Raw genomic sequence first — 15026 nt, forward strand, 5'->3', positions numbered from 1 at the left:
TAGTCGTCTTTGTCGTAGTCGTCTTTGTCGTCGTCGTCTTTGTCGTCGTCGTCGTCGTCTTCGTCGTCGTCGTCTTCGTCGTCGTCGTCGTCGTCGTCGTCGTCGTTTAAAAGGTTACTGACTTTTATTTAACAAAAATCACGTAAACCAAAATTTCTTATGGGATCACAAAATGGTGTAAACCCTTTCAATAGTTGCACAAACCTTTGGAAATCAAAGTCAATAGAGGAGAAACAGGACTGCAAAATGGCCCAAAGACCCCAGAAGAAGTTGGACGCCTGGCGGAAGAGAAGAAGAAATTACAACCGGTGGTTATTTCCTGGCAGGACCTTCAGACATCCAGAGTAAGAAAAAAAAAACAATCTGAAACTGGAATTCTGGATTTGATAGAAACAATTTTATTACAACATTTTACTATACAGGGTAATGGTCTTCAGGTGGCTGAACATGGTCTAGAACTAAAGATTGACAGTAACATTTCAATGAAACATATTTTTTTAACTGCCCATTTTGTTGCACATGTGGTAAATATTTTCAAACTGAGCAACTTTATTAGCCTGTACCATAATACCATACCATCATTTTCAAAGACTTCTAAACTTACAAACCTAAGAAAACAATACCATAAGCCAAAAAAAGCATTGCTCTCACAATAATAATAATAATAATAATAATAACAATAATAATAATAATAATTATTATTATTATTATTATTATTATTATTATTATTACATTTACATTTGAGAGGGAATGTAGAGCTTTTGTCAATCCAAATGAACTTTTAGGTGTTCATTTGTCTTAAATAAACTTTTAAAACATTTTACATATGCATCATGAAAATGTGATGATTTCACATTTTTATGACTTAAGGTCAATAAATACCAACAGAATAGTGTGTGTACATATTCTTTGTTTGGCAGCTCCCTTCTTCAGGAGTCGCCACAGTGATCGATCTATCTATCTATCTATCTATCTATCTATCTATCTATCTATCTATCCATCTATCCATCTATCCATCTATCCATCTATCCATCTATCCATCCATCCATCCATCCATCCATCCATCCATTTAAATATTTGTACGTAAATGATGCGTTTTTGGTTGTTTGGTATTTAATTGTTAAATAAGGTATTGGTGTGCTCTGCGTGCTTCATGTTGTTTAAAAATAAGACGTTCAGGGATCAAAAGCACCATCTCTCCACTCACCAGGCCCCATTCCTGCCTCATAAGAAGGCCACGGTGGGGTCAGATGTTTAGCGTCTTACTTCAAACCATTTTAGTAAGCTAACTGCGCGCAGACAGTCCGATGTAAAAATGGCTGAGTTGACGGTCTTAAAGGGGAAACAATAATCCCAGGGAATTTTCCAAGTAAAAATGTAGTTTATGCTTGTAGTGCTGTCTTTTTATGTTGTTGCTACAGACGGGGGAAGACTTTGGTGACCTCCATTTGGTTCCTAAACTGCTGCTGCCTGCCAGCAGCACAGCGCTCCGTCAGAATGACAAACCTCAGTATTGAATGGTTCCCTCCTTAATGGCTTTGCTCACTTAGGCTTGCGGACTTCCTTGCCTCCATAAATTTCTGTTGTTCTCCACCCGTATTGTAAATCTTCATGGTAAGGCCACTAATAGCAAGTTCTAATCAGATCCAGATGGGCCTCTGTTCTGCGGCCCAGTGATATAATCACATTTTTATTTGATAATCAAATAAAGGGTGGAATGAAATACTTGAGGAGTATTGTGTGGTTTTTCTAAGGCTTTTTTTTTCTCTTCCAAACTGGCAGATTTTCATCACTAATCTCCGTCTTTACTTGGGGGAGAAAAGATTGAGTGTGTTCCCGTTATGATTAATAACTGGTCTCCATTAAGAGAGCGTTAATCTAACACTGAGCAGAAACTGTGAGTGACGGGGAGTCATTGAGAAAAGGGCCTAAGAAATGAATGGGTATGGTGACGTCACAGAGGCTTTAGCTTCAACTCTGGAGATTCCTGCAGAGGAGAGGAAGATATGCAAAGGCTCCACCGTGTTCTGGCACATGGCAGAAGTTAAGATGAAGCAGCAGCTTAGATCTTTTGGCAACTGGCCAAACTTAGTCAAAGCTGCACAGCTTCTTTCAGCGCAGGCTTCATTTCAACAACCTGTAATATTTACAAGTCAGACTTGCCTATAGGAAACCAGCATGGCGTGAATATTTAGGTGATGCACAAAATAGTTGCATAAAGACGTAGAAGCATTAAATTGCAGATTAAGCAGAGAAAAATAAATTTGAATTCCTCAAAACTTGCAACGGACAAAGAACTATTATCTAGTTTTAGATATTTGGGGAAACTACTTTTTTTTTATATATATATACAGTATATGCAAGGTTGATCTAATTCAGGGAGCAACTTTAAAAAGTAGATAAGATATTTTTACAAAATTACCATAACACTGTATATTTCCCTCCCGCCATAAGAACAGTTTCTTCCCCTCTGCTGTTGGACTCCTGAACACTCATAATGCTACCTCATAATTTCTGCTTTGGTCACATTACATCTGTATTATAATTGAATAGTCCATCTGTACTGTTTTCTAAGCTTTTTTATTGTTTTCTATTGGATGGGTGTACATATGGTTATGTTATGTTTTTAATTTTACTTTATTTGTTGGTGTACACAGGTCTTATGTCTTATGTAATGTTCTCATTTTTACTTCATTTTTACTTTATTTTTACTTTATTTTACTTTATTACTATTCGCACCTTATGTCGAAGCAAATTCCTAGTTTGTGAACCTCGTTCATTGACATGGCGATAATAAACTGATTCTGATTCTGATTATATTTACTATCCGAACAAAGATATGTCTGCACAATAAACAGTCAAAAGAGTAAGAAATACTTGTAACAGTCTTAAAATTACTCATCTATGGGTGTCATAAGTTAAATATGCTCTTAATTTGAGATCAAACAAATTCTACCTCATTACATGCAGAAAACTGTGTTTTTTTCCTCCAGCTAATGTAATATTTAAAAAAAACAGGGTTTTATTCTGAAAACAACAAAATGAGTCTTTTACAAAATGTAGTGGTTTTAGTTGAACACCCAGAGTAAACAATGAACTTAAAAACGATGGGCTGAATAATAATGGATGTTTGACATTTTCAGCTTCAATCAGCATGACTGGACTAATTTCTGATAAAATAATGTGTTAACTTGATTAAAATGTTTAAATAAGTTATTATTATCACAAGAAAATTAATATTTCTTTGTTGATATTCATATAAATTAACCTCTTAAGTAAAAAAAAAAAAAAAAAAACACTGTAATGTCAAGATAAAATTATAAAATACATTTTTAGATAAGTCCTCTCTTGGCTACAAAATGCTTCAGTGATAAACCTTAACTAGAAAAATTGTATTTCCTGCAAAAACGCAGTGTGAATGTTTCTTGCAGAAGAACTTGCTAAAAAAAACAGCTGAAATTAGCTAAAAAAAAACATGCTGAAATGTAGCTGAACTGAACAAATAAGCCTATATTAGCCTAAGAAAGCAGAAAGAACACACAGGTATTTGCTGAATTAGGTTTAAATAAGCAGAAATTAGCACAAAAATTAGGAAATCAGCTAAAAAAAGTTAAAATTAGCAACAACAATTAAAAATATATCTAAAAAGTAGCTAAAAAAGCAAAAAGAACCTTAACCTACGAGAAGGAAGTGAAAAGAACTGAATGGAGCTAAAAAAAAAAAAAAAGTGGAATTAGCTGAAAAAGTTAAAATTTACATAAAAATAGCTAAATAGTAGCTGAAATAGCAAAAAAGCTGAAACTAGCTGAACAAAGTTGAAAGGAGCATAACGATCTGAAATAAGCAGAAATAAGTTAATTAGGTTGAAAGTAACAGGAATCACCAAGAAAAACTTGAATTGATCTGAAAATAGCTGAAATTAGCTAAAAAAAATTAAATAAGGTGAAATGATAGAACAACTTTGAATTAGTAGAAGAATGCAGAAAGAACACACATTTGCCCAGTTAGGCTGAAAGAATCAGAAATGAGCACAAAAAGTAGAAATTATCGGAAAAAAGCTGAAATTATATATATATATTAAAAAAAAGAACAGCTGAAAAGTAGCTAAAAAGACTGAAAGAAGTTTAAATTACCTGAAGGAAGTGGAGAGAGCACATAAGTGCTGAATTAGGCTGGAAAAAGTTGAAACAAGTGCAAAAACTGTGGAATTAGCTGAAAAGGCTTAAATTAGCATAAAAACAGCTAGTAGCTGAAATATTAGAAAACGCTGAAACTGGTAAAAAAAAGCTGAAAGGAACATAAGTTGAAATTAGCAGAAATAACATAAAAGCAGCACAAAAATGTTGTCGTTAGAAAGAATCTGAAAAGAACACAAAACAGCTGAAAACAGTTGAAAATAGCTGATTTTGTTTTTATTTGCAGAAAGAAGCTGAAAGAAGCTGAAGCAGAACAAAATGTGAAAGGAGCAGTAAAAGGTTGTAAACATCTAAAGATGAGCTCAGTTCATTTGCTATGAGGAAAAAAAAAGTGGCAGAAAAGGCTAAATGTTTCAAAAAGCTAAAGTTGCACCAAAACCAAAAGTAATAGCAGGATTGTCCTGAATGAGCTGAACGTTTTGATTTATGATTTGTTGAAATGGCACAAAAATTGTGAAACGAGAACTGCTCCGAAAAATGTACAGAAGAAAAATGGATCACAATAGTGTGGATGCTTCGTGAGCGTTCACACTATTGGACACGGTTTTCACTAAATAAAACATGGCTACCCTTTCAGAAGTGTTTGTGTTTTGTGCTTTCTTTTTGACGCAGGGACTGATAAAACGAGGTGAGCTGGAAACTCATCTTATGTGTCGGTGAACTATCTCCCATGTGTCTGTCAGAGAAAATCTGAATTCAATCAACAAGATGTTATCACTTTTACCACTCCATTCCAGGCCACATTTCTTCCCCCAACCATCAATCCCCCCACCACTCCTTTTCTAATTTATCCCTCTATGTTTCTTTGGCCAAAGCACGAGTTATTTTAAAAAGTAATATGCTTCCTCATCACTTCTGGGTTATTTCAGGAGGTATTCACACCACCCCAAATTGCTTGGACAATTCTGCATATTGTGTTTGAGCCATGAAAGTGCTTCTAGACAGATCGCCCAGCACCACTCGAGCCACCAAAGAATGAAAATTGTGGTCATGAGAAAAATAATTTTGGCTGCCGTCTTTCATTTTTTCCCGGCAGTAGTTCCTAATCAGCTCGGATGGAGTCCATCAAACTTTGAACAGCCGTGGCTCAACAGTAGACGGTTTGGTTTTCTTTGTGTGTGTGTGTGTGTGTGTGGGGGGGAGGCGGCTGGAAAAGTAAATTATTAGAATGTAATGGTGAGGTGTTCCCATCTTGCCATTTAAGATGTCTGCACACGCAAATGGAAGCTGTTGAAATACACCCACTAATCTCATAATATGAAGATGTTTGAATCCCTCCAGCTTAAAAAAAAAAACTGAACTGTTGAGAAAGTTTTCACTTTTTGAAGTCTCCCAGAAGAGTTCAGACACCACACAATGATTTATTTCAACAAAACCATTAGAAGCAGACACTTACGAGTGAGAACTTGCAGACTTGAACGTAGAGCTGCGTAACCTCTGCCTCTGTTACAGTGACCCCACGTCCTAAACTGTGTTTGTAACTCCCCAGATAGGCGGTGAGCCAGTCCCTCTGCAGCTCCTGGCTCGGATACAGGCTGTAGTCCACATCGGTCACACCTGAAGCCCAACACACACAGTCGTATCCACAAGTTACTCCAACTATTAATCAGATTACATGTCTGCTAGTTTGAAGAACTGCGGATTTTAAATTCCAGAAAAATAAAGTTTTGACTTCAAAATGTTCTACTGTGATATGGAACAACTCATCAAAGTTTTAAATATTGGAACGCTACACTTTTCATGGTCTTCTCGGATAAGAAGCAAAATGTTTACAGAAAACAAACTAGAGAAAACTGCATTTTCTGGGAAAGTGCAGTGTGAATGCCTATTGCTGAAAACATGCTGAAAAACAGCTGAAAAACAGCTGAAATGGAAGATCAAGCCTACGAACAGGCCCAGGCCTCCCTTGCAAGAGAGATCTGTGATCGCAGTAGGATTTGCCTGGTTAAATAAAGGTTAATAAATAAATAAATAAGTTAGCAGAAGAAAGCAGAATGAACACATATTTGCTGAATTATGTTTAAACAAGCAGAAATGAGCACAAAAGTTAGGAAATTAGGCAAAAAAGCTAAAATTGCCAATAAATGGATTTAGCTGAAAAGGTAGAAAAAAACTTAAACTACCAGAAGGAAGTGGATGGACATGGAATGAGCTATAAAAAAAGTGGAATTAGTTGAAAAAGCCAAAATTTGCATAAAAACAGCTAAATAGTAGCTGAAATAGCGGAAACCAGCATAATTAAGGTGAAAGAGCACAACCAAGTAGCTAAAAAGGCAAAAAGAAGTTTAAATTACCATTCACACTTTTGTTTAATTAGACTGGAAGTGCAAGAAAAGTGAAATTAGCTAAAAAATAAAAAAATTAAATTAGCATTAAAAACAGCTAAATAATAGTTGATATAGCAGAATAAGAGGGATTTTTGTATTGAACGTTTTTTGAATAAGATGACCCATTTATAAATTAGCTGAACGGAGTATAAGAAGCTGAAATTAGCCTAAAGAAATTAATTAAGCTGAAAGTAGCAGAAGTGTAGAGGAACATATATCTGTGATATATTATCCATAAATTAAACGGATTCATTCATTTTTCTGGACTGAATAATATCGTGCATTGAAATTAAATGTGACGTGAGACGTTAATTTTCTTTGACCCATCAAATGAATGCGGTCATTTATTAACAGAATCAAAGTTTAACATCACACATTTACATTAATTTGGCAAATTGATTTCAACAACAGCTTAATTAATTAGCTTTACAGTCAGGAAAACCATACGGCCATGATTTTCCTGCTTCACAACAGACATTTCTGAAAATATCTGAATGATTACTGGCAAGATAGAAGAGTTTAAAGATGGGGGATGAAGGAGTTAAAATTGAGAGAGAAGATGGATGAGGGGTTGTTATGTGTCGGTATCAGAACGGCACGCTCCGTTAAGATCCCAGCTTCCTTCTCGGTACACTTAGGTAGTGTAAATCAACTCTTTACCTGTAGAAGGTGTCTCCACTGGTACGGAGTTCCATTTAACGCACCCTTTCAGCGTCTCCGTAGGAACAGCTGTGAATCGTCCGAAGTAGTGCCGGTATTCCGTCCGACACAGGTTCAACCCACTGGTGGACTCACAAGAGGAGTAAGTCCGTCAGAGGCTCCACTCAGATGTGGAAGATTTCATAATTCCCACAAGACTCGGAAGAACTGCGGATCATGTCTGAACCTCCTGTTCTCTCCAGCACTTCTTCTGTTCGGTTTTGCTCTCCGAACTGAACTGCTCTCCCACCGCACACGACTGGCTGGAACTAGGAAGTGCCGACATTTAAAGAGTTCTATTTTCGGTTCATTTGGGAAGTTCCTGATTGGTCGATCGACCAAACAGGGGTGTGTTTTAGTGATGTAAGAGGTTATTAAAAGTCAAGGGAAAAAGATTAGATTGTTTAAGAACAGACAGAAGATGTTATGAAGAACTCGAGACATCGTGGAGTCAGTTCTCTAATATCTTTCTGTAAAAGTTAAACATGACATTTCTTTTCCAGTAAACTTGCAGTTGACCGAAACTTGACCTTTGACCAACTTACACTTGCTCATTTCAGACAGAAGATCAAGAAAAATGAATAATTACTCTGTAACAGACCTTAACTTGATTTCTACTTTGAATGAGGATTAAAAATCATTAACTGTTTCACAGTTGATTTAAAATGAGTAGTTCACTTCAACATTTAAAATGGTTTGAACTAAACACACTTTGATTATCAAGACATTTGTAAGATAGTAATGATAATAAAAAAGAGAGTGTTCTTTCAATTGATCAGTGTAGGACACTTAGAAAGTCTCTGGATTAACTTAATTTTGTGTTTCTGGACTCAAATCAATGAAATGACGGTTCTTGTCCCAGGAAGGCCCTCAAGGTCAGGATTTGACCTCAGGCTTAGTTCACTACAGAAGTTACCATGAGAAACAAGAATTTTTTTTTTTTTGGAAGCAGCCAAAAATAGCTACAAAAAATGCTAAAAAGGTAGCTGAAACGGTAGATCAAGATGAAATTAGCAGAAGGAAGTAAAGCTAGAGTACAATTTTGCCCAATTAGGCTGAAAGAAGCAGAAATGAACACAAAAAATGATCTGGAAAAATCTGAAATCAGCAAAAACAGCTGAAAAGTAGCTAAAAAGGCAGAAAGAAGTTTAAATTATCAGAAGAAAGTGGAGAGAGCACATTTTGGCTGAATTAGGCTGAAAGAAATTTGTGCAAAAAATGTGAAATTAGCTGAAAAAGCTGAAACTTTTACAAATAAGCTGAACAGAGCATAACAAACTGAAATTAGGAGAAAGAAGTTAGAAGAAGTACAAAAATGTTACAGTTAGCAGAAAGAATCTGAAAGGAGCACAAAACTACTGAAAAAAAAAAAGCTGAAAGTAGCTGGAAAAAAGTTTGTTTGCACAAAGAAGCTGAAAGAAGCTGAACCAGAATAAAATATGAAAGGAGCAGTAAAAACAGATCTAAAGATCGTAAAATGAGCTCAATTCATTTTCTATGAGAAACGAAGAGGCAGAAAAGGCTAAATATTTCAGGATTGTCCTGAACAAGCTGAACATATTTATGTATGATTTATTGAAACTTGAAAACTGCAGGATGAGAAACGTGGAATGAAATGTACACAAAAAAAAAACTGTACGGAAGAAAATTGGATCACAATCGTGTGAATGCTTCATAAAATTCACACAACTAGCTTTTTAACAAAGATTTAAGATGAGCATGCATGTCTGAGAATCTACACCAGTATTTTGAAAACTGTTGCACTAGACTTTTGCTGCTTGTAAAAAAATAAAAAAAAAATCAGCTTTTTAAAGTTTGCTTTAATGAATACTGCAATTTGGATTTATGGTAAATATATCTAGAAACACAAAATTATGTCAACAATATATACATACAGTTTGTACAACCTGCTTTTCTCAAGCAGTCTTATAACTAGACAGTGCAAACATCTGGAAATAAATTGATCTGCTCTTCATCACAGCAAAGGCTTACCAGCAAATTCATTGAAGTGGTTGCCGATATCAAATGCCTGGTAGTTGTAATCTGCGTATTCGTAGTCAATAAATTTCACCGTTCCTGCACGAGACGTAAAGGGACAACAGCAGCCGTTACCAGGACAACACGACGAACACATCTGCGACGCATAACTGACAACTCTCACCCTGTTAACTGAAAGCAAATAACCTTGTGCTGGTCCAAACAACAAGGAGTCTCTTTAAAATAAGCCCCGTAGGGAATATTTGCAAACTGAGACTGAATGATGATAAATATAAATCTGCTTTGAATGTAAAATGATAACAACAAAGAAGTGTGGGCGTCTGTTAGCTTTGTTCTTCCTAACTGATAAAAGGAAGCATAATGATTTATAGTTGAAAATGGTGATCCTCACCCTCTTTGTGGTTGTAGATGATGTTTTTTGTGAGGAGGTCATTGTGGCAGAGAACAATCGGAGAGTCAATCAGCAAGAGGTGTTTCTTCAACGACTCCATTTCCTTTGATAAAGTCTCGTAGCTGGGCACCTCCTGTAGCGCTGCAGGCCTGGAACAAGTAAAACCTTTAACTTCTCATTTTCAGGTTTCCAATGTTTTGATAAGTGCTTTCTGAAAATGTGATGAGATTTGTAACTGTAAAAGACCAACTTGCAACCGAAATTCACCTCTCAGGATCAGGATCGTTGATAATTTGTAATTCAAAAAGAATTGGAAATGTTTCTTTATGACAAATTCTGTGGCTCCTTAACATCAAGTGCTACATCATGATTTTCTCAATGTTTTTTAAATGTACAATAACTCGGGTAAAAAAAATCCAAAGTTCAGTCAGGTCATCTGGATGGTTTCTTTTATTGAGACATTTCATCCTTCATCCAAAGGACTTCATCAGTCCGAGGAGCCAGAACAAACTCACAAGCGGCATGCTCGCATAATGGACCAACCAGTTTTCTGGTGAAAAGATGGTTTCTGGGCCCCATCCTCTCCCCTGTAGACTCCTCTGAGGCAGCGGACTGATGAAGTCCTTTGGATGAAGAACGAAATGTCTCAACAACAAAAAAAAGCAACCATCCAGATGACCTGACTGAACTTTGTTGGATTTTTACCTGGATTATTAAGCATGAACTTTTGTGTTTTGAACCACTTTGGCTAAGGCTGCCACAGAGAAGTTGATGGGGGAGAGGGTGGGCCCCACAAACCATCTTATCACCAGCAAACTGGTTGGTCCACTGTAGGAGTGTACTGCTTAGTGGTGGAAACTGTTTGCTTGGGACTCCTTGGAGTGATGAAGCCATTCAGATGGAGAGTGAAACGTTTCTCAAGGTACAATTGCTGGTGAAAAGATGGTTTCTGGGGCCCGCCCTCTCCCCTGTCGACTCCTCTGAGGCAGCCATATCCAAAGTGATTCAAAACATCAAAGTTAATGTGCAATAATCCAGGTAAATAATCCAACAAAGTTCAGTCAGTTCAACTGGAAGGGTTTTTTTTTTACATTTTGTCCTTCATCCAAAGGACTTCATCAGTCTGCTGCCTCAGAGGAGTCTACAGGGGAGAGGGTGGGCCCCAGAAACCACCTTTTCATCAGCAAACTGGTTGACCCACTATGTGAATGTGCTGCTAGTGGGACTGAGTTTGTTGTGGCTCCTTGGACTGATGAAGTCCTTTGGATGAAAGATGAAAAATCTCAACAACAACAAAAAAGGAACCGTCCAGATGAGCTGACTTAACATTGTTGGATATTGTTGGATACAATTAACAGTGTCATTCTCATACAAATACACTTGAAGAATTTAACAAAAAGTATTTTTTATTAAAGAAGGAAAAATATCTTGGGGAAGTTTAATATCTGTGCTGAAAACGCTACAGGGACTTCTAAAACTAAAAACAGGTCCTCAGCTTATATATTTAGGAACGATTGTTTTCTTTCTGTTAGATATGACGACAGCTCTAGGTTTCTTTTTGAGCGGCTAAAACCTGGAGCAAAGGAGCAAACTCCGAACTTTACCGTGAACTCTTTACAGGAAGGACGTGTTTGTAAACTGGCAAACGTCAGCGAGAGGTTACGCGTCTTGTTTTCACTCTGTTGATTACTCAATCTATCAAAGGCCCAAAACTAAAGTCCTTGGACGCTGGCTCGAAATGCACCTGGAAGAAACGCTGCGCAAGCATCCATCCTCTAATTAATTGTTGTGTTTCCTTTTTCAGCCACCGCTGCCGGCCCTGACAAGAGGCTTCTTTAAACAGTGTTCTTTAAACACTACCTATTTATTCGAAGGGGAACAAACACACGCTCCAGTATTATACACAGCACAGGACATGATTTAGAGGGGCCTGCGAGGAACGCACAATAAAAAACTAAAAGAAGAGGAGCCTTGTTTATGGTGACACCGAGGCTCTGCTTTTTTTTTTTTTATACAACGCCACCTACACGTTCTCAACAAGTTCATTATGATCTTCAAGACCTTCCAGTTTGTCTGAGCTGAGGAGACAGACCAAGGGCAGGTTGAGTGAATTAAAAAGTGAGATCTAAACCACAACTTGTGTAAAAACATAGTTGCATACCTGCCTGCTGCTTAAGTTTTGACCTCGTTACAATAACTTTAAAGGTCGTTAAGAGAAATTGTGCAAAAAACTGACATTTATGTTCCATGCCACACTTTTATGCTCAAAAACTAGTGTTTAATCATACTTGCGTGTAAAATCTTTGTTGTTGATAATCGACCCCCTCTGACTTTTACAATTCATCTATATCCTCTCCATCTGAACTGAAGCGCATCTGAAAAGTGAATCACCCTGATTCCTTTTCAACTCGCCCGCTCCCTCTAACCCAACAAACTGGGAGCCCACGAATACGCGGATTGAAAAGCGACAAATGAAAGACTCGCATTGACTTTTAAATGGAGACCTGTCGTCTTGCCATCAGATCTTTTCCTCCTTTTTTTAAATTTTTTCTGTTCTTTTCATGGAAGTGAGCGCGTTCGAGTGCGCTCGCCTCCTGCTCCCCCTGTCAAGTATCTGTAAAGTAATTAGTGGAATTTCCTCCTCTGATGCTTCATTATCAATGTGCCTTATTTACATATAATTTCAAACGCCAGCCGTGCTCTGCAGATTTTCATTAATTTGTAAATATATAAAAAAAAATTCAGTCTTAAGTGACATGTGGGGATGCAAATGGGAGCCACAGCAGGGGGTCTTTGGGAGAGGGGGAAAAGAGGAGCACTCATGCTTTCCATCGCTTTTCTTTCCTTTTCCCCCTGTCTCTGTCTCGTACCAGGCCCTATCTCTCTCTCCGAACCTCGCAGCTGCAGCTTCCTTCACTCCCCTCCACCTCCTCCTCCCCTCTCCTCCCCCTGTCTGTTTCTCCATCTCTCTCCCACAGCGGGTGGCCTGAGAGCTGAAGACCTCCTCTGCAGGTGCAGCCTCTTCCTGCACTCTCTCTGCCTTTCTTCTGCCGTTTCCTCTGAAGACCACATTCACAGCTCGGCACTCGGATACAGTCTCAAGCACAAAAGTTTCTCTGATGCATATTTTATTTATTTCATTTGACGTTTCGACCTCTGTCGCATCACACACACACGGTTGCACGTTCAAGATGCATACACAGACACACACACAGCAGTAGTTTTAAACTAAATTTATCCTCTAACCTATATGCAAATTCCTTAATTTTAAACTTCACATTTAGTTTTATTTGACTTTACGTTTGTTTAAATAAAAATCTTCTAGCACTCAGATTTATTTCCCATCTCTGACTCATTTTCAGGACATTTACAACGTCTCCGTGAACAAATGTCTCACAATATAGCACCATCTGTTGGGACTCTGACTGCGGTGCAGTTGACTCTTGCAGAAGAACATTGTATTAGTTTTAAACTATCTGGTAACCAGAGAAATTTGTGGACAAATAAAGCCCTGAAAGAAAAACTAACCGTGCAGGCAGAGCGGAAAGATCCGATTAAAGGACATGTTCTTTAATTTACCACCATGAGATGAAACTGAACAAATGCACAGTTAAATGTTATGCTCAGCAGGTCAGATTTAATGCTCCTGTTGATCCTTCATCACTAATTAGTTTTGTTTTCTCAGTTAATAATGGCTGCCCAAATATCAATAATAAACATTTACATTATAAAAATTAATGCCGATATCTATTTTACCATCTAATGCTAAGCTGGGTTTATCTGTCCACTTACGTTACGTTACTAACTGACCTTCTGTTGTTGTTTTTTATGGTTTGTAGAGTTTATGGACCTGAGCTCATATAACTGGAATTTGATGCAATTTGAATAACAGCAATTTTTTTGGTTCTTGTTTTGATTATTCATTCATTCGTTCAAACTTTACTTAAACAGGTTAATCCCATTGAGCCTCGGGGACTCATTTACAAGAGAAACCTGAGACCTTTATGAAGATTAGCTGCTGTTCGGCGTATTGTTTATTTTTAATACTACTAGTGCTTTGTGTATTTTTAGTTAATGTTTTTCTTAGTTCATATCTTAGATCTTATTAGCGGTATTGTTTTTCTTTTAAATTTTATATTTTTGTTGGATGTAACTGGGACCCTGTGTACAAAATGTCTTTCCACCACATGTGTCATGTGTGGTGGAATGATGAATTAAGGACCTTGAATCCTTGAAGATGCCAACAGGTGTGGTTCACATGGGGGGGGGGGGGCATTATGTCATATAAGGATTTGTGTTGGGGTCACCATGAACGTGTAAAAAGGAGATTAGGGGGTCCACTCAAAAACAATGTGCTCTGTTTGCTGAAATTAATTTTATACAGCTAATGTCTTCCAGATAAGTGTCAGCAGCACAGTGGATTAGTGGTTAGCACTGTTGCCTCACAGAATTCTACTCTTCTGTTCAAACTCTGGTTTGGACCGGGGGGTCTTTCTGTGTGGAGTTGCAGGTTTTCCCCGGGTACTCGGGTTTCCTCTCACAGTCCAGAGACAAATATGTCAGACTGCCTTCCTCCCTAACAAAACAGATAAGTGACCTGAATGGGATTTTCCTGGTTAAATTAATGTTAATAATAATTTCTATTGATCTGTAAATATTGACTTGGAACAGCACAGTCTAAAAAAAAATTATGAAACACCTCAACTGAATGAAAACATCAAAAATGCATTTTGTCTTTTCAGATGTCTTGCATGGACAAAATCGTCTCAAGTCAATCAGATAAAGGAACGTTTGTTATGAAACAAAACATTCATCCATTATCTTTAATCTTCCTTTCAGGGTTGCGGGGGACATTAGTGCCCAAACAACAAAAAATATAAAATGATTAATTTTCCTAAAACACACTAAAAAAGTATTTTTAGCTTTATTTTACTAAAATTGACCACATTTCTCATGAGTGCTGTAATTTTATTGTCATGACCTTTGAAGTGTTTGTTTTAATTATTCATAAGCTTAATTTTTAAATTCCAAGAGCTTCTTATCACAAAAGTGTCACTCCTTTTATTAATTGCTCTCCCCATCTGCTTCAAGTCAGAGACCCAGTCCTTTCCAGTTTCAGCTTGGGACTTGGACTTCTGACCCATGTCAGCTCACTGGGAAGCTATTGCAAAATAAACAAATCAATAAATAAAAATTTTAAAAAGCTAGAACAAATTTTCCTAAAAGGCAACAAATGTAAATATTAAAAGCCTTAGCAGGAAATGTAAAGGGGAAAAAAAATAATTTGATGAAGATTAATTTTTTTTTAAATCTGTAAATTGTGTCTGATGTTAAAAAGACGTCGGCATGAGTCAAACGCTCTTCTTCACTTATCATATGACCTTATCATATTATCGTATTACCTGATCATATTAT

The 15026-nt window shown here is 37.1% G+C and overlaps 1 protein-coding gene across 1 annotated transcript in view; it reads right to left on the reverse strand.

Moving 5' to 3' along the window:
- zgc:113516 (uncharacterized protein LOC541449 homolog) overlaps positions 1 to 15026 on the reverse strand; it is a 39371-nt gene that overhangs the window by 12288 nt on the left and 12057 nt on the right. Inside the window, exons 4-7 of the mRNA XM_037682561.1 lie at positions 9612 to 9760; positions 9215 to 9298; positions 5593 to 5753; positions 205 to 278 (exon numbers count right to left, since the gene is read on the reverse strand). Coding sequence (XP_037538489.1) covers positions 205 to 278; positions 5593 to 5753; positions 9215 to 9298; positions 9612 to 9760 — 468 coding nt within the window. The remainder of the gene's footprint in view (positions 1 to 204; positions 279 to 5592; positions 5754 to 9214; positions 9299 to 9611; positions 9761 to 15026) is intronic.

Source organism: Nematolebias whitei, chromosome 10 (assembly GCF_014905685.2).
Source record: "Nematolebias whitei isolate Nwh7 chromosome 10, NemWhi1, whole genome shotgun sequence".
Classification (NCBI taxonomy): Eukaryota; Metazoa; Chordata; class Actinopteri; order Cyprinodontiformes; family Rivulidae; genus Nematolebias; species Nematolebias whitei.